The 21,052-nt window shown below is 43.2% G+C and overlaps 1 protein-coding gene across 5 annotated transcripts in view; it reads right to left on the bottom strand.

Annotated features, from left to right (window-relative positions):
* LOC146026250 (flavin-containing monooxygenase 5-like) overlaps window positions 1-21,052 on the bottom strand; it is a 138,870-nt gene that overhangs the window by 29,959 nt on the left and 87,859 nt on the right. For 4 of the 5 annotated variants that reach the window (XM_083156742.1, XM_083156740.1, XM_083156741.1 and 1 more), the window contains 3 exons: window positions 9,517-9,705; window positions 6,812-6,974; window positions 37-179 (listed from right to left, as the gene is read on the bottom strand). In XM_083156742.1, the coding sequence (XP_083012868.1) occupies window positions 37-179; window positions 6,812-6,974; window positions 9,517-9,705 (495 nt within the window). Of the gene's footprint in view, window positions 1-36; window positions 180-6,811; window positions 6,975-9,516; window positions 9,706-9,921; window positions 10,044-21,052 lie in introns of those variants that run through there. The other variant, XM_083156744.1, reaches the window with a different exon arrangement.

Here is a 21,052-nt window from a genome sequence, read left to right as displayed (position 1 = left end):
TGTGACAGAGTACAGTATCCCATAAAAGCCACGTACCTGTTGTGCTGTCCTGCTTAGTTCCACTGCTAGGTCCCCACCGGAGTTCCCAATTCCGATCACTACAACTCTTTTATCTATAAAATCATCTGGTGCCTTGTAATCCCGACTATGCATGTACTGCCCTTTATATTTTTCTATTCCTAAAAATGATATAAAAAAAAATGAAACACTAGTCATACATTTTACAGGGCCATGCTTTTATGGGGGTTTCTTGCACTTTGAATTAATGAAATCAGTCAATAAAATCATACAGCCCCATGAATATGCCTAGGAGCTAATTACGCGATAATTATATATTTGCACCTGGGCTCACCACCCACAAGTTCCGCTGTTCCGTATTGTTCATTATCTTTTGATCCTAAAAGTAAGGGTGCTATCACTGACAGTAAGGGGTTACTATATTATGTATACAGAACCAAGTGAGGAAAGAAATTGTCTTATCGTGATGCACATAATTAAAACTTAACTTTTAATGAAATTTTATTAAAACCATAATGGTAACACATACAAACATGTACATCGTAAAGATCAGTAAAATATTAAAATAAAAATATGGGTATCCAAAAATACAAATTGTGTTTAATAGATGCTATTTTTGGGCTCCAAATATTCAGATATTAGTATAAAAATGCTAACTTATCAATTCTGGATTTAATGTTTTAATTATTAGTAACCTGTATAATGATTATCTAATAAATACCTAGAAAATATACAAGACTAAAACAGCACTAGAGGTATTACATAAAGCAAACTGTTACCAAACTTTTTTTAAATTTTAATTTAAAGAAAATAAAAATTTGGTACTTGTTTCCTAGAACGGCGCCCACTAAGCTATTTGCTTAGTGGGCTATTCTGCGCAGGGAAATCGCATCACATCGCATCGCATGGGCCATTTTAGTGCCATGCGATGTGCGATGCAATTTTTTAATGTAATTTATTCACTGCTATGTGTGGCCCAGGGTATCGCATCGCACCTGCCACAAAATCGCATGCGATTTTATAGGGTGTGCGATGTCATTACATTAGGTATACAATAATATAATTGTATTTCCTAAAAAAAGGTTTTATGCACCCCCCCTAAAACACGCCAACCCGAAGTGTGGCGAGCGCACGCGGAATACATGTAAAGTAATCCGCGTCCGCTCACCACGCTTCGGGCTTGCCACACTATATAACATCAACTGCACGGATAGTGGGGGTATGAAAAGGTCGGAGGATGCTTCGCCACGCTTCGGGGTGGCATCGTTAGTGAGGGTGTGCGTAAAACCTCTTTATAGGACATACAATATCATTGTATAGGTAATACAATGGCATCGCACACCCAACAAACACCCAACAAAATCGCATGCGATCGCATACGATTTTGCAGGAGGTGCGATGCAATGCGATGCGATACAGTGGGGCACACTGAGCATTGAAAAAATTACATTAAAAAATCGCATTGCATCGCACCGCATGCCACTATAATGGCCCATGCGATGCGATTTCCCTATGTTAGCGTACGTAGGAAATCTGGGCGTCGTTCTAGGAAAGAAGTACCAAAAATTGTAATCAATAAAAATGATAAAAATACACACATACTGTATAATACCAGCTGGTATTATTAAAATAAGATTTTTAAATCAGCATAGACCTTTCTGTGTTAGTTTCTTGTAGCAGTCAATATTGGTAGTTGGTTAGTCTTTTTTTTATATCCTGGGGGCTTTCTTTCTCAATTGCTGGAGCTTATCGGAGTTCCCTTGAGCGCCAGCGTGCCTCGGCGGATTTATCAAAGAACATGATCTTTCATAAAGCTGCTAAAACACGCAGGCAGGGAAATGCGTCAGTTCACAAATTTCCTGCCCACACACATTTATAATAGGCGGACTTTCTTTCATACGTGGTAGGAACACTAGTGCTGACTCTGGGAGCATCCGAGCAAGCACTCAAGGGAACTCTGATAAGCTTCAACAACTGAGAAAAGATGACGATCTATTGGAGGGGATTGACCACATCCTGAGTGGTAACTATACCCCACTAGCACTGCAGAAAACGTTGAAAATCATTACTAGCACTGCTGCTGTACACATTTGCTGAGTATATGACTGTTATTAACCCAGTAATATAACAGATATGGCTTACTAACTGCATGCATATCTTATATAAATAAAGACTAACTAAAGGCTTGCTTATGGTATACCTCCAGCGCGGTCTTATGAGGTGACTTCTTTAACTTTTTTGAGTGGTATGCCCAGAAATTTCCCGGGCTCAGTTGTGCTGCCGCAGCGGGCTGTGCCGGAAAATATTCGGGCATACTGACAATATACAGATGTGCGCCCGTGGTGCCTGCAGCTGTGCACACTTGTCCTTCCCCCACTCTGCTTCGGCGATCGTACTCTGGAGCTCCCCTGCTGCTGACCCCGCCTTTCACTGCATTGAGCATGCGCCGGGCCCTGCTCAGGAAAGTTTGGGCACCCAAGTCCCTTCGAGCCACCCTGAACATCCCTGAGCCTGCTACCTGGTCACTGCTATGAATGGCGGCGGCAGGGGAATGTACAATCACCAGAGTGGAGGGGGGGGGGCGGGGGGTTGTAGCAACAGGAGGGATGGGAAGGGGGGAGTGGTCTACCCCTTCTGTGGTGGGTATTTCTGGGGCAGGAAAAACCTACCCTGGTAGGTATGTCCTGCCCCAGAATAACCAACCACTCAAGGGGTTAATGGACAAAACCATGTGTGCTGCAGGTGGGTCTGATGTAACATGTACACAGAGAGTTACATTTGGGTGGGATGTGTTCAAACTAAATTGCAGTATAAGAATAAAGCAGCCAGTATTTACACTGCACAGAAATTGGGAGTGATTAATCCCATTTAGATTGCAGCAGTAGTGTATTTTTCCTTCTAGCGCTCAGAATTGATTATTTGTTAATAAATAACTAATTAACAAATAAATAGCCCCAAATTCCAGATCAGATATAAAAAAAACTATAACTCCAGTCTTCAAAACAGTACAGAATATAAGGAATTGCTGCAGTGAAATACGGCACTCTTATTTACAGCAGCGGTGTTCCGATGAGATTCTAAAAATATTAACTATACAGTAAAGCTCCAGACACACTTGTCCAATACTCGGCAGATCAGACTGTTGATAAAAACCTACTGCTGCCCTGCTCATAGAATCTACATCCAATCTTTGCAAAATACTTTTCAGCAGACCACCAATCTGTATCTGCTGAAACAGTATGCAGAGAAAATACATTTGCTTGTGTTGGAAGGGAGATATATTAATGAGGAAATTCATTAATTATAAGGGTGAAGGGGGAGGTTGAGTATTTATGACATAATTGGGACTGATGCAAGATTTTAATGTTCATACTAAAAAGGTGTAGCCAGCCCTGGGCTTTTCGAGGAACAAAACATGTAGAAGCTTTCCATATTTGATGAACTGGCAGCAGGCTCTTGGAGCCAACCCTGGTTCTAAAAATGAATGGTAACAAAATAAGTATAGATTCATCATAATTTTAGAACCAGCACTGTGTTTCAATTGCAGAAGGGTAAACCCACAGACAGGGCATACACTTTAAAGGGTCCCCTTGGCAAAAACATTATTACCCAGGCTGGGAACACCCAAGACCATGGCTGAAGCCCATGGTTATAGCTGCAACCACTAGTTGGTGGGTGCCGAGTTAATTGTCAATAGGTGTTATTCAATCTGTGCTGCTATTTTCTCCGGCGGAAATAGCGCCACTCGCCAATTCAATGCTGTCATTAAAGTCAGCATTGAAGGCAGTCAGATCCAACTTTTTAAAATTGGATTTGTTTTGTCGGAAATGGCTGTGGATTGTCGAATTTGCGTCTGTTTTTCTCACAATCCACGGTAGTTTTTACCGATCCATGGACTTTAAAACGTTCGACAGTTGGAACATTAAATTCCGACTGTCGAGTTACTGTCGGATCGGACGAAAATGGCCCAGGACTCCTACTGTTGGGACGTTCTGACAGTCATAATCCCGGATTGAACACCCAACAAATAGTGAAAGAATAATATTCATATAATTCATAGACTCTATTTATATATAATTCATTTTGCCAATTATGTGAAACAGATTGTGGTGGCTGCAACATTAATAATAATAATAATAATAATGTGACAATAAATGACAATCCATGGTAATTTTTACCGATCCATGGACTTTAAGACATTCGACAGTTGGAACATTAAATTCCGACTGTCAGATCGGTCGAAAATGGCCCGGGACTCCTACTGTTGGGACGTTCCGACATAGGATTGAGCACCCAACAATTAGTGAAAGAATAATATTTTTTTAATATGAGGACTACAGGTCACAGCAAGCCTCCCCCACATATTGGTACTTGGAGAAATAAAAGTACCACCAGGTGGGGCAGTATGGGCCCACTGGTACCTATGTGGTTCCTAAATAAAAACCGCACCTTTCAACCCTCATTGCAGCAAATACTGTTTGTGGGGCTTTACTGACCCGGAGCTGCAGGAATTAAATTCTCCCCTTTGTTGCTTGGAGACATTAAGCAGCATGGAAGACAGTCATCCAGGGGACACTAGCACCCAGCGCAACCTTGCATGATCCCTGAAGAGCAGGAAGCCTGAGAGTCCTGAAATAAGTTGGTGCTGGCCGGGAAGAGAGATAAGTGTGGTATGGTATGGAGAGAGAGCTGAGACAGTGACAGAGCAAAGCTGCCTACTTTCAGCTTAGAAAATATTGCAAAAGATGGATGATCCGACATGCCTATCCAATATTTTTGGATTGTCACATGCAGTTATCTGGACAATCAACAGATATCAGGCAGATAGTCTTAGCATGTATGCCCAGCATATCTGTCACATTGGTGCTTTCATTCCTAACCAACACATTCCACAAACCCACAGGTGGTCTGGAAAACATGAAATATCGGTCTTAAGGATCAGCTTGTAAACCCCATTTAATTGAGCATAGTCAGGAGGGGAGAGGTGCACAACAAGGAGATGCCAATGCGTGTTTTGCTGCTTATCCGCTTTATCAAGGAAAACAGATTGCTTGTTGGTACCAGCTTTTATTTAATGGTACTCAGAAATTGTTCATTCATAGACTGCCACGTTTCACAACTTTCAAACCAATCAAATACTCTTCCTCCGTTCTTTCCATGAAGTTATCATAACCAGTAGCAGCTCCAGAATGAGTGCTGCAGCACAGTCCAAAATTGAAATAGGGGCGCCACACCAACTGAAAATCAGTCCATTTGTAATGGCAATTGGTGCAGCCCCACCCCTGGAGCCTCCCCTGGTCATAACTGATTGATACTAAGATTTACCAGATTGCTGTGTATCTTATGTGGTCTGTACAGGTTTGATGCATTCTCTGGAGTAAATACATTAGGTTTGTACATTTTTAATATCAAATAGATCTAAGTAAAATAGTAATAATGTTAAATCCTATCCTATCTTTTATAATGACTCAGATCAAAGACGCAAGCGTAAATAATACCCCTTTTAGACATACTACAGATGGAGCTGCTGTAGTCTTTGCAGGGACTGGCAAAAGTATTGCCATCCCTCGCCAACTACCAGCTCCCGCCAGGGGGCATGCGCACAGGAGACGCTCGCGCACCCCGAGACAATGGAGCTGGCTGCTTCCCCCGCTGGTCCCCATCGCACCCCGACCCCCCCTAACCCTGCCCAGCCACCGTGATACAGGGACGCGCGTGCATGTGAGACGCACGCTCGTCCCACTCCCCGTCCGCCGGCGCTCGCCAGAGGGGAGGATCTGGCGGGCACCGGCAAAGGATTACAGCGGCTCCATCTGTACCTGGGATTTCACTCCTGAGTTCGATCCCAGGATTTTAATGACCCTCTATTGCAGGTGCTTAGAATCTGGGAGTGAAATACTGGAAAGACCCTTTCAGATTTACGTTAGTCCCAGGTTTATTGTCACCTGTATACCAGAGTTCGGGGCTGGTTTCAGAAATACGGGGGACCCCTATGGTCTGGCTCAATGAGCCCGGGGATGGTTATGCTCAGGAGGGGGGACCCCACATCATTTTTTTATTTTTACTTTTTACACATTTTTAAGACAGAATCAGGCACAGATCTCAAAGATCTGTGCATGGTTCTGCCAAATTTGCCAGTCAGAACATGGTCTATTTTTTTTGCGATTTTTGGTAATGTTTGCCAAAAATCGCACCCTATTACATTTGTGAGATGTATATTTTATAATGGAAAAACATCTGGATGTGAATTGAAGCGTGACCAAAAATTGCCAGGTCAAAATGTTCCACAAAGAATTTTGTGGAAAAATGTGTGATTTTTTTTATTGCAATTTGCATTCTATTAAATGTACAGAAAACATGCAAATTCAGCTGTTTTTGACCAAAAATCACACGTCTCTTAAATCGCACCCTATTCCAGCTCACCCTTGGCTTTCTGTCTAATTATTCTGATCCACCAAAGCAAAGCTTCATACTAAGTTGGAGCTAGGGGCTAGGCCTAAACTCGGGGCTCTCCCATGAGGCCATGCCCCCATTTCGACGCTATGGGGGCATGACCCAGAGGCTCTGTGAGCCTCTAGCCATGCCCCCAGCCCCCTGGCTGCGGGGATTTGTTTATTCACCGTGCTCAGCAGCCGACAGGGGGGACTCCCAACAGCCCTCCCTCGCCACGGGACACTGACGTATATTAATGATAATATTATATGCTTTACATATAATATTATCATTATTATTATTATTAGTATTATTATTATTAACAATAACAAAAACAATAATATTGACAGAGAACGCTTACCTGGAAAAGAGGATAGAGGTAAATTAGGGAACGTATGATGTCCTGTACATATCATCACTACATCAACGATGCTTACTTTTTGCTTCCCCTCTTTCTCAGTGGTAATAACCCACTGACCAGTGGTTGAGAAGTTTTCACTTTTCTTTATACTGCAAACAGTGGTCTGAAATAGGTTTATTAGAACTGTATTAAGTAACATGTTAATATGTTAAAACTATCAAGCAATACAATCAGCCTATACCTCCCAACTGTCCCATTTTTTGGGGACGTCCTGAGCAGGGGCGTAGGGAGGGCGGAGCCGGTGGAGCACCTGCTCTGGGCACCGAGAGGTCAAATGGCGCCGGAGCCGTGCAGCCCGCACACCCGCCCGCTCCCTGAGAACAGCGGCAGCAGCTGGCCGCCGGCAGAGCAAAGAGTAGCTTTCCGCCCGCCCCCTCCTGCTGCTCCACCGGTATGGAGCGGGACTCACTTGGCGGCAGGAGGTCAACTGCATAAGAAAGTGACCTCCTGCTGAGACGGCGCCTACGTGGAGCGGGACTCACTTGGACCGCCTGGACCGCGGTCATCTCCCTGGGACTCCCTGTGCCTCCCGACAGCTATACCCAGCTCGCCTCTGGTACTGGCTGTGTGTGTGATCCCTGCTGGCTGTGTGTGCGTGATCCCCGCTGGCTGTGTGTGTGATCCCCGCTGGCTGTGAGGTCCTGCAAGGTGAAATCTGCCTACTCCCAATGGTTTATTTTAATGCTGGCTATTTCAGGGCACGGGGTACCCTGCCAGGTACATTTGTTAATTAAAATCTACTTGCTCCCAATGTTTTTTCTTTCTTTTATACTGACTATTTCAGGGCACAGGGTGTGTGTGGGCATGTAGTATCCCCACTGTGCAGGTACCCTGCCAGGTCCATCTGTTAAAAAAACATTGGGTGCAAGCAAATTTTAATTAACAGAAGTACCTGGTAGGATACATGCCCAGTGGGGATACTACATGTCCACATACACACCATGTGCCCTCAAATAGCACTGATTCCACTATTAGGGGCATATGTGTATCACACCCTCTATTTTCATTGGACACACCCCATGTGGCCTGTGGCGTGCGCACATAGTATGGTATGTGGCATAAATAATGTGTCAGGGGCATTACAGTGTGTGGCGTAATGTGTAAAGGGCATTATTTGGTAATTAGGGAGATTTTTTTTGTTAAATGTTAGTAGCTCTTCGGCGGGTTTATTTTGCCCAATGTGCAATGGGCATTACTGTGTATGGTGTGCCCCCTTTTGCAGGGCAAGAGCCCCGCTTACCTTACTACACATTGCGCGGGGGGGCACGAAACATGGCCTTGCTCCAGGCACCGTGGCACCTAGCTACACCACTGGTCCTGAGTCCCACCCGGTGCCGGCAGTGTCCTGTGGTGGGGAGGCAGTTTGGAGTCTCCCTTGCTATCCGTTGCTCTGTTAAGGAGAGCAGCAGTAAATAGATGTCTATTCAGTGAGACAGGGGCTAGGGGTATCGCCAGCAGATCTCAGAGCCCCTGGCCACAACTGCCCCTCCTCCACTTCCACCAATGTTGGGAGGTACTGTATGGTTAGCTTTATTACACTGGTAAAATGATAGTCAAGACCCACATAAGAATAAATGGTACTGTAAAGTTAAAAGTCAAATATACTACTGAGCCAGCCACCTGAGATATTACAACTGATGCACTGCCAGCCACTAGTGATGTGATAAGATTACTACTGATGCACTGTCAGTTATGGTGATGATGTGATTATATTGCTACTACTGATGCATTGCCAGCCACCCGGGATATTACAACTGATGCACTGCCAGTCACTAGTGATGCAATAATGGGGCAGATGTATTAAGCCTTAACAAAAGATAAATGCAAGGGTGTTAAGGAGAGATAAACATCCAGCCAATCACATCCTAACTGCCATGTTACAACCTGAGTTTGAAAAAAGTCAGTAAGTAGCTGATTGGCTGGACGTTTATCTCTCTTTATCACCTTTGCATTTATCTCTTGTTAAGGTTTAATACATCTGCCCCATTATTAGTATTGATGCACTGCCAGACACCGGTGATGATGTGATGTTATTGTTACTACTGATACCAGCCAGCCATCAGATGATGTCATGATATTACTACTCGGTGCACTGCTGGCCACCAGTGATGATACTGGTACTACTGATGCACTGTCAGCCACCAGTGATGATGTCATGATATTGTTCCTATTGATATGCTGCCAGCCACCAGAGAAGGCTACTGTTACTACAGATACATAGCCAGCTACCTGTTTTGACTGTGATGATATTGTAAATCCTGCTAAATTGTCCTTCTGCAGTAATGATGATGATGGTATTGTTACAACTGGTACACTGCCAATACTGTACACTACATTCACCTTTATCATAATTCTATAATGCACACACTTAATCATCTAAATACCCATTATGCCCAAAAATGGCCACAGCATGTTACAGAAATAACCATATTCAGTAGCTGCATTTTAAGTTACCTTTATAGATGCCACAATCACAATGTAATCAAATATTTTCTAGGTTTCCTACCAGTAACTCATATGAAGACAAATGTGTTATTTTCAGCTTGCCAGCATTCAATCTATACTTTGACAGACTTAAGAAACATATGTACAGTATTTACAAACAAAAATCCTGTGATGTTGGGGTTAATTATTCAGTGTTGTACCTTAAACTGGATGTGTTTCAGAAGGTTGAAGTTATTGGCGTACATCCGGAAATAATCCATGATTTTGGAGTTGTGCATGTAGTTTGGGAAATCCTCCGGGATTGGGAAATCACTATAACACATCATCTCCTTGGATGTGTTAATAATGACAGATTTATAAATACTGGCTCTACCATCTTCAGGATTATCCTGTTATAGGAAACACAATTGTGCGATACAAAATAAATCATGATACATATGTTGCAGATAATATGCATACATCAGTGGCCAAGTGCTAAATTCAGATTTAGATACAAAATGCCTGGCTCCACTTTTATAGGAAACTATAGCCTGATTCAATGTATGTGCAAAGATATGCCAATGACTGCCAATAGTGTGCTACGGACTGAGCAAATTCTGCATCACCTTTATCATTAATTACGTTGTGTGCAGATCCATAGGGATTCAGAAAACACCACCATGGACACATCATAGAATGCATATCGACTCCTCGAGTTGTGTGCTGCTCAGATTGAGGCCCAATGTCATTAATTCTCCTGAAAAATATTTAGATATTTATTGAATTGCTGAAACCAAATTTGATCACAATTGAATCAGATGGTAGCAATATAATACCTAAGTTGTAATTTTCCTCAACTGTTTATGTATTATTATTATTTATTATTATTTCTGGGTCACTTATGGGATTATGTCCCCCTCTCCATTTATGAATGTATATGTTTCTTGCTTTGCTTGCTGATGTGTCTTCCATATTTGTTTAGTTGTATATTTTTTGTTGTGTACTTTTTTTTTTTATTTTGCTCATGCTCTACAGCAGGCATGTCCAACCTGCGGCCCTCCAGATGTTGTGAAACTACAATTCCCATCATGCTTTGCCACAGTTTTGCTATTAGGGAATGCTAAAACTATGGCAAGGCATGCTGTGACATGTAGTTTCACAACATCTGGAGGGCCGCAGGTTGGACAAGCCTGCTCTACAGCATTTAAGGCTCTTTTGAAGTGCAGTATCAGGAATCGGGCAGTTGCAGGATTAACAGGAGACTGAGTTTGGCTGCTGCAGCTAGCAGCTGCTTTAACTTAATCAATCAGGCAATTGCTGCAGTGCTTGGTGGACTCTCACATTTAAGGAACTTCCTGTGAGCCTATCCCTGCTGGTAATAGCTTCTTGTAGCCTGTTCTCCAGCCTCCTGTGTATTCTACTCCAATTTTGTGGTACGGTGCATTTGGTAGCTTTGCCAAACTTTGCAGTCATTGCTGCATCCTTTGTACATACCTTGTTTGTCTTTGACTTTGTCAGTTAGGCCTTTATTCTAGTTGAGGGATTTTCGGACTGCCCCCGAAAATCCTTAGCCCCGCCTACCATACGGATCGCTCACACCGTCCGAATGCGGTAAGACGTGAGTGGATGTTTCATGTGAACACTTCCCCCATCTGTGGGAACCTCTCCATCCTCCGATGGTCGCCGACCATCGAATGATGGACCGAGTGGTCAGACAGCTCCGAGTGCTCAAGACCACTTGGACATTTCTCCATGTGAAAGCAGGGATATGGGCGGGCAGCTGGCATCCGGCTATGTCAGCTGTCCGTCCCCCACATGTGCGTCAATGCGGATTACCATACGTACGCCCAGCGTTTTCATGGCAACGCCCATGAAACGCAGGGCGTACGCATATGGTAATGAGCCCAAACAGCCCTTCACGCCCCTCTCCACCCCCTGCTCGGATTGTTCCGACCAATCGTTTTTTGTATGGAATTTACACCGTATTCGGACATGCGCGGCGTTCGCACATGCGCAGAAACGCCTCTGCGCAGAAACGCCTCTGCACATGCGCAAACACAAAACATCGGCCATCCGACCAAACACGCAGTCATCCGACTCAATCAGAATAAGGGCCTTAGTTCTGTTGTTGCTGCCATTTGTGGTTTATTTACCTTTGTCAGGTTCTGTGACTAGGCCGCTGTTTCCATAGCGGGTTTTTGTGTCGCAGGTCGTGGTGTTATCGCACAGATTTAGCTATTTCTGGTATGCAACAAAGTCGCGTTCATTCTGCAGATGTACCCCTCATAATTTGTTATTATTTTCCCTGTACTTTAGTTTTGGTATCTTACATCTTAGTTTTTAGTCACTCTTCAGTATCGGTTGGTGCCTTGATCACCTGTAAGACCTGGTGGCCTCGGAGTTTGAGCAGACCTAAATTGCCCATTCAAATGTGGTTATTATAGGTGAAGCCTAGCTTTGCAGGCACCAATCAACAGCTGTGGAGGGATAACAGAGTTAGTCTGTAGAGTAGGAGTTGCTGTGGTTTCATTACACAATCACAGCTCCACAGGCTTCCCTGGAACTCTCCACTCACCACCCTATCCTGTGGATTCCAGAGATCCAGTCCTAACATGTAGAGCTGGGGTAGCCAACCCTAGTCCTCGAGAGCTACCAACAGTGCATGTTTTGCAGGTCTCCTCACAGAATCACAAGTGAGCTAATTAGCTCCATCTGTGTATCTTTTAAAATGTGTCAGTGATTAATGAGTGCAGCTGTGCAGCAGCTAGGTTGTCTGGAAAATGTGCACTGTTGGTAGCTCTCGAGGGCTAGGGTTGGCTACCACTGATGTAGAGTATGTGTTATCATTGTAATAAATCTTCTCTTGGAAAAAGCTCCGTAGAAGAGTAAAACCTGTTATAGAATTCACTACCCAGCCTCCTACATCCAATTGTGATCTGGTACCAGTAGGAGCTACAAATAATTTTCTAAATTTTCCATTACCTCACACCATAAGTATAGGATATAGATATATGAAATTAAATGTGGGAGAGTTGGCTTCAAAAGGCACATACAAACTGCAATTGTTTTAAAACCAGGGACTAAAAAGAAATAGAAATGTGCCACAAAGAACGATCTGTTAAATAGACAAAAACACATTCTGCAAACCAAAGTGAAAGATAATAATTTATGATGTGATATACGGTAAAATGAGAAATAGTAATCCCTGCAGAAATGTTGGAAGCACAAATAGTAACAATACAGAAGCCAGGCAAGGACCCATCTTTACCCCAAAACTATAGGCCTATAGCACTCCTAAACACAGATCTAAAACTATATGCTAAACTCATAGCAACTAGATTGAACCCCATTCTACCTAACTTGGTCAAACAAGACCAAGTTGGTTTCACACTAGGTCTTCAGGCTCCAGATAACACAAGAAGAGTGTTCTCCTTGTTAGAGGCATGCTCCAGTACCAGAAAGCCTTTGCTGATGTTATCCTTAGACGCAGAAAAGGCCTTCGATAGGATCCATTGGCAATATATGCATGAGGTCCTTGTCAAGTTTGGATTCTCAGGCATCTTTTTACAAAACATTCTTCGACTATATTCCAATCCCACAGCCCGCGTCTTCAGCAATGGATTTTTGTCCAAACCTTTTGCCATAACTAACGGTACCCGTTCTTTTATTTGTAACAATCCCTAATTCCTCTCTTCCAGCTGTCCACTCTACTCTTCAAGAATACTCTAACGTTTCATTTTATAAATTGAACACTACATAAACAGAGGCACGCTTTATCTGGAAAGAGAAAAAACCACGAATAGCCAGGGCTAGATTATATAGATCCAAAATCAAAGGTGGTCTCGCCTTCCCATGCCTTGAACTATATCAGTCTGCTTCCTTACTGGATCAATTGAGGGATTGGCTGTCACCAGCACCTATTAAACCGTGGGTAGACATAGAACAATCATTATGCTCGGCCTTCCCCATATCGGATCTCATTTGGACTAACCCCTCCAACAGACCCCACTCAGCTATATCTACAAACACTATAGCTCATACCCTCCGTGTCTGGGATAAACTGATTAATACATTGGGTGATTTCTCTCTTCCCTCCTCTAGACTGTCCCTACTGGTGGTCTCGAAGATAATACCTGACCTGCCCATACATAATTGGATAGAATCAGGGATCTTACACATTCGTGAACTATTCAATTCCTCAGGCTTTCTCTCCTTTGAACAGTTACAGTCCCAATATAATATTCCCACAAAAGACTTTTACAAAAATCTGCGAATTAGGCACTGGGTACTGACGCAGACTCATACCCCACAATCCATACCCCCGCCCCCTCCTCCATATATCCTCTGTAAACTAAATACTAAAGACCACAAGCATGGTATAACTTATTGGTACTCTACTCTCCTCTCCCCTCAAGAGGACACTAAACTACTAATCAAAACCAGATGGGAAACTGATTTAGGTGTCTCTATGTCAGATGAGGAGTGGAACAATACCTTTCTTAACATATTCAAAATGTCTAAATGTATAAATCATTCTGAAATGATGTTTAAACTGTTAAACATTTAAACTGTTACACGGCCTGTACCTCACTCCTGAGAGAGATTTGGCCCGAATCCTCTAAATTTTGTTGGAGACAATGTGGATCGGTGGGAACACTGATACACATATTCTGGTCTTGCCCAGTCCTCCAACAACTGTGGACGGAGATCTTTGACTTAATAAAACACATCTCTAAAGTACCCTTACCAAGATCCCCAGAAATTGTATTTTTACATAGATTCCCCCTAGAGCTCCCGAGACATTATACTTATGTCGTGAGACATATTCTCATTGCTACCCGGGCAGCTATCGCACAATATTGGAAGAGACCCGACCCTCCCAGACTACCCAAGATCATAACATCCATACAACGTAGCTACGAAATGGAAACCATTGGTTTTAAATATTCCATGTCTCCAAATTCTCCTTTGACGAATTGGCTCCCATGGTCTGAGTACTACGACTCTCTGATGAGACAACAACCCTCTTAACTCGATTATACTATTGCACATATCTCTGTTCCTCATTTCTCATTTAGAAATAGTAACTGGAATGTTATTCTACTAAAATGGTATCATGCTTCTTTTTTTTCTCCCCCCCGCCACTTTTTTTTTTCTTTCTTTCTTCTCTCTTTTTATTCGTTCTATGTTATTCAAATGGTTGCTACCACTCAAGCTAGTATTGAAAACAGACATATTACCTCTGTACTAATATCTCAGCATATACCCAGTACTGTCTGTATGCTCTACAACCAAAAAATTTCTCAATAAAAATATTTTGTTAAAAATGAGAAATAGTGGTGGGGGCGTGACCACGGCTGAGGCAGAGTGAGGACGTGTGAGGCAGAGCTCTCTCCCGACCTTATCCGTATGTAACATAAGGAAACATAAGAACCCGCTATCCAGCTTCCACTGTCTGCTTTCCCCGCTCTGACGTATCGGCTGTGCGCTGAATCCTCCAGGCGCAGTGTGTGACGCGGCGGTTCTCGACCTGCATACAGCACGCCGCCCTCTATCCTTTGCCGACTCCCGGACCTCCGTCGCTGCAGGCGTGGTGTCTGTGGTGCAAGCGGGCAGATACGGGCTCCAGGTGGGGAGCATACACCCCGGTGAGCTGCAGCTATACAGCCGGAAACCGTTCCACGCGGGCACATCGATACGGTACCGCTCACAACACGCCGACACGCTATAGCCGCTGGAAAAACATCAGAGGGGATTATGCACAGCATTCGCTGAACCATCGCAGGCAAGCCGGCATAGCCACGGTGATTGGCATAACGGGCCATACAAAGCCCGACCGATATAAAGCTTATGCAACAGGGGTGAGTTTTTATTTTTTGATTATCCTTGGCTGGGATACATTACAGCTCAGAATCTGATTTACAGATTACACCAAGTGGTGGGACTGTGGGTGGATCATCCAATATAAAAAGCCTCTGCAATATTTTATGCTAAATTGTATAGCTGCAAGGACTCTGCAAGGACCTGCTTAATCCACGAACTTTCTTTTTCACCTTAAAGTTTGATTATTAAAAACCCCTGTATTGGCAGTATTATTAGCATTTCCCTCCAGTCTTAACTATGGGGAAAACGGGCACAGCAGCCGCAGCTCGCTTGGAAAAATATGCCAGAAACCAGACAGTTAATACCTCACAAACATCTATCCCTACTCCCCAAACCACCCCTGCAAAAGAAAAAAGCTCCGCTGCCCCACCAGACGCTACCCTACAACAAATTTTGGATACTATAAAGAGCAGCGAGTTGCATTTGGGTGAAAAAATAAACAGTGTGCAAGCTGATGTAATTCAGATAAAGGAAGACCTGAAAGAAGTTAAAAGCAGGCTGAATAAGGCAGAGAGTCGTATCTCAGCGATTGAGGACTCCAATGCTAAAATGCAGCACTCAATGGCCGACATGGCTACACAGTTTCGTGAAATCAAACATAAGCTATCAGATGTGGAAGGCAGATTACGTCGAAATAACATCAGACTTGTGGGGCTGCCTGAAAGAGTAGAAGGTGCTGATATTCCGAATTTTGTGGAGCAATTAATAAGCAATAATCTTGATATGGCTTTATTCTCTAAGCAATTTGCAGTGGAAAGGGCACATAGAGTGCCTGCAAAGCCCCCTCAACCAGGTGCACCTCCTCGCACACTTATTTTTAAAATGCTGAGTTACCGGGACAGGGACACCATATTGCGTTTAACCCGTACGAATGGCTCGCTGGAACATGAAGGAGTTAAAATATCAGCATTCCCTGATTTTTCCCTGGACGTGCAAAAGAGCAGAATTCAGTTTGCAGATATTAAAAAGCGCCTAAGGGAATTGGATATAAAGTACTCTATGCAATTTACTGCAAAATTGAAAGTCACTGCAGATGGGGAACTTTATTTTTTTCAAACCCCAAGAGAAGCAGGAATATGGCTGGATAAAAGGGTTCCAGCAAGATACCAACTTGCTCCTTGAATTAATTAAGGGACTCTATTCTCTTTTTTTTAGGGTCCTGATATATCTCCAGTCGGGAGAGAGAGAAAGGACAAACTGCCTCACTATGTTTTCTTTTTTTTTCGTGGTTTAGGGACCAATAGCCCCTTACTGGGTGTAATCATACTGTGTTAGCAATTTTTTGTGTATAGTATATGTGGGATTCATTAAATATGCCTAAAGTTGGGGGCATATAGGGAGGGGTCGGGGGGTAAATGTTGTTGTGTATATGTAGTATTGTCTAGGAAGATGTTGCAGAGATATGACATTGTTATTTGCCCAATGGTCTTAGTGAGAGATGGCAACAGGTATATGATGGTATTGGCAGCGTCTGCCTTACGCTCTGTTGGTCTACTCCTGTATATATTATTATGTAAGGATTAGATGGTCCGTATTTTAGCTTGGAACACTAGAGGAATAAACGACAAGTTAAAGCGCTCACTGGTCATGCGCCAGGTGAGGCAAAGCAAGGCAGATATTATATGCCTATCCGAGACCCACCTTACAGGGGCAAAACTACAGGCTCTTAATAGGCCATGGGTAAACCAGGTATATCATGCCCCTTTCACGACACATGCAAGGGGCATTACAGTTTTGATCAAAAAAACAGTAGCATTTAAATGTAATAGAGCGAAAATAGACCCTGGGGGTCGATTTATTTTTTTGGAAGGTATATTCAATGCAAAACCACTGCAACTGTTGTCTGTCTATATCCCCCCTCCCTTTGCGTTTGATGTACTGGTTGCAGCTGCTGACTTTGTCGCAACCACCCATGAGGTACCAGTAGTCTGTATTGGGGATTACAATATGGTGTTGGATCCCAATATGGACAGATGGAAAAGAACTCCAACGGGCGGCAAAGTCGACAGCTGCTCTAGAAGTTTTTGTAATTTTATTAATGATTTGGGTTGGACTGACCCGTGGAGAGTGGCAAATCCAGAAACAAGACAATATTCGTGTTTTTCTACATCTTACACAGCGTTCTCGAGAATAGATCTTGTTCTTGTATCTAAAGAGTTATTATCATCTGTTAAAAATGTAAGTTACAAAACAAGAGGAATCTCTGATCATTCCCCGTTGGAGATTGAGTTAGATGACTCCGTAGTAAAAAGTTGTGCATTTTGGAAATTTATTGCTACATGGTTAAATAATACCGAAGCTATGTCAGGTCTAACTGAGCAATGGGAGGAATTTTGGGTTATCAACAAAGGCTCTGTGCCAGATATGATAATCTGGGATGGTGGTACAGAAGGATAAGTTTGAGGTAAAAAGTGCGCTGGGGTCAGCTGCCTTGTGGGGTGACAATGATAGAGTGGTAACCCTAAAAACCACAAAAAGACATAGATGTGTAGGAAGAATTATCAAAATCTCCTCCACTGGCGCTGAATGATACGTCCCTCTAGATAAAGGGGCGGTCCTCTTCTCCAAATGCTAGGGAAGATTTTATAGGTAGAATACCGTACGCCCCTTTTGGGGTGAAGGGGATCCTCTTCTCCGTTTATGGGGAACTCATAGGGCAGAGACCAACCTGGAAGGATACCACGTGTATAGGGGATGTTCACGTCCCTTGTCAGTCTCAGTAAACGGTCATGGGAACCCAGAATAAAAGATAATGGGGGTATAGTGTAAAATCATTTATTAAACATACAATAAATTGAAAAAGGAGATGGAGCCACTTGGCATAGTACCGTATATGGTGGAGAACTAGGATAACATCAAAGTTCTCAGAAAAGCTTTAACTGAGCGGGGAGGATCCCGGGATGATCACAAGTCCGCGCTCGGTCCAAATATCGATCAGTAGTGCCAAGGGGGGAGATCCACCTTCCTTTTGGTTAAAAGTCCAAGAGCAAACTCCAAACGCGTTTTCGATTGCTGCCTGCAATCTTTATCAAGGAGATAATGTGTGGACTCAACATTACACCTTAAATACCCCTCCCATCCAATGAAATACACAGAGATCAATGACATCACAAATTATGCAAAACTGTAGATCCAATTGCGATACCGCACTTCCGGTATCGGCAGACAATAATTTCCTGGTAGGTGGAACGCAATATGCGTTCCACCCGTTATCAAGTTCCTGGTCAGGTATGACACTGTGTAGCGTGTCATATGGATGCGCCTCTAACTGGGTAGCGTGGTCCGGCGGTGTGGAGCGCAACATGCGGAAGTACAACAACAGCGTGTGGAACGCATGTTGCGCTCCACACCGCCGGACCACGCTACCCAGTTAGAGGCGCATCCATATGACACGCTACACAGTGTCATACCTGACCAGGAACTTGATAACGGGTGGAACGCATATTGCGTTCCACCTACCAGGAAATTATTGTCTGCCGATACCGGAAGTGCGGTATCGCAATTGGATCTACAGTTTTGCATAATTTGTGATGTCATTGATCTCTGTGTATTTCATTGGATGGGAGGGGTATTTAAGGTGTAATGTTGAGTCCACACATTATCTCCTTGATAAAGATTGCAGGCAGCAATCGAAAACGCGTTTGGAGTTTGCTCTTGGACTTTTAACCAAAAGGAAGGTGGATCTCCCCCCTTGGCACTACTGATCGATATTTGGACCGAGCGCGGACTTGTGATCATCCCGGGATCCTCCCCGCTCAGTTAAAGCTTTTCTGAGAACTTTGATGTTATCCTAGTTCTCCACCATATACGGTACTATGCCAAGTGGCTCCATCTCCTTTTTCAATTTATTGTATGTTTAATAAATGATTTTACACTATACCCCCATTATCTTTTATTCTGGGTTCCCATGACCGTTTACTGAGACTGACAAGGGACGTGAACATCCCCTATACACGTGGTATCCTTCCAGGTTGGTCTCTGCCCTATGAGTTCCCCATAAACGGAGAAGAGGATCCCCTTCACCCCAAAAGGGGCGTACGGTATTCTACCTATAAAATCTTCCCTAGCATTTGGAGAAGAGGACCGCCCCTTTATCTAGAGGGACGTATCATTCAGCGCCAGTGGAGGAGATTTTGATAATTCTTCCTACACATCTATGATAATCTGGGATACTTTCAAAGCCTATCTACGTGGTACTCTTAAAAAAAAAATAGGCAAAATAAAAAAAGTGAGTAGGCAGAAAGTGTCTGATCTCGAGAACGCTTGTAACACCTGCGAAGCCAGATATTTGACAGAGGGTACCCCGGCGGCCAAATCGGCATGGGATCAGGCCAGGGAAAAATGGCTCGACTTTATAAAATCCGAAAATATAAAATACGCCAAAGTTGATACCCAAAGATTCTATACCTTTTCCGATAAAGTGGGTAGTTATTTGGCCTACCTGGCGCGTGTGGAAAAACCTTCAAACAATATTTATGGAATATTAGACAGTAGTGGGGTTATGCAATATAGTACAGAGGGCATTGGTATGGTATTTAGGGATTTTTTTGTGGATTTATATACAACCAGGAATCAATTTAAGCCCCCACAAATTCAGAATTTTTTGTGCAATATTGCAATGCCCAGTCTGCACCCAGATGACAGAGCAGTTCTTGATGCTCCTATAACTCTGGAGGAAATAACAGGCGCTATAAAGGCGCTACCAGGTGGAAAGGCCCCCGGCCTGGATGGAATACCCATAGATATTTATAAAAAATATGTAGACTTTTTTGCTCCATTATTGTTGAACCTATTCACGTCTTGTTTTATAAAAGGGGAGTGCCCCTGCTCTATGTTGGAGGCCAAAATAATACTTTTGTTGAAACAGGGGAAAGATCCCACCAATCCCGAGGCATATAGGCCAATTTCATTGATCCCAGCAGAGGCAAAGATATTGGCTAAGATATTGGTGACTAGATTGAACAAATATATGGAAAAAATAATACATCCCAACCAGATGGGGTTTCTTCCAGGCAAATCCACATCATTAAATATAAGGAAAGTATTCAGACACTTACAAATTTCGCAAAACAGCACAAGTAATGCTGCAATAATGTCTTTAGATGCCGCTAAGGCATTTGATGCGGTTGAGTGGGAATACTTGTGGGCGGTCATGAGGGCATTTGGTATTGGGGACAACTTTATTAGGTGGATACAAATTTTATATAACAATCCAAAAGCCAGGGTATCAATGAATGGGTGGACATCTGCTGCTTTCTCCCTTCAGCGTGGGACGAGGCAGGGATGTCCCCTATCTCCAAGCTTGTTTTCTTTGGCAATTGAACCCCTGGCCTGTGCTATAAGATCTAGCCCTGCTATTGTAGGCTTTGCAGCAGGCATAAATCTCGATACAGTGGCACTATATGCCGATGATTTACTAGTTTTTATGCAGGATTATACAATCTCAGCAGTCAAAGTGTTAAACCTAATTGCATTACATGGTAAATACTCAGGCTTTAGTATAAATATAAATAAATCAAGTATAATGGCCATGAAACAGTGTTTGTCCAATACACTACGTGTAGATCTGCCCATCGGCTGGACCAATTCTTTCAAATATCTAGGGATCTGGATTTTAAGAAATCCACATGAATTCTGTCAGTTGAACATACAACCCCTGCTGGAGTATATCACAGCAAAATTTAAATCCTGGAGCAAGCTGTTGCTCACTGTTACCGGCAGGATCAATCTGATTAAGATGATCATTTTACCAAAGGTATTATATGTTGTTCAGCAGTCACCGGTGTATCTGCCTTTGTCTTTGTTTAAAAAAATAAACTCCCTGTTGTCATCCTTCATATGGAACAATAAAAGAGTTAAAATTCAAATGAATAC

The sequence above is a fragment of the Crinia signifera genome, chromosome 8 (genome assembly GCF_055691185.1).
Source record: "Crinia signifera chromosome 8, ASM5569118v1, whole genome shotgun sequence".
NCBI lineage: Eukaryota > Metazoa > Chordata > Amphibia > Anura > Myobatrachidae > Crinia > Crinia signifera.
Note: the sequence above shows the minus strand (reverse complement) of the source record. Positions and strands in the feature narration are given on the sequence as shown.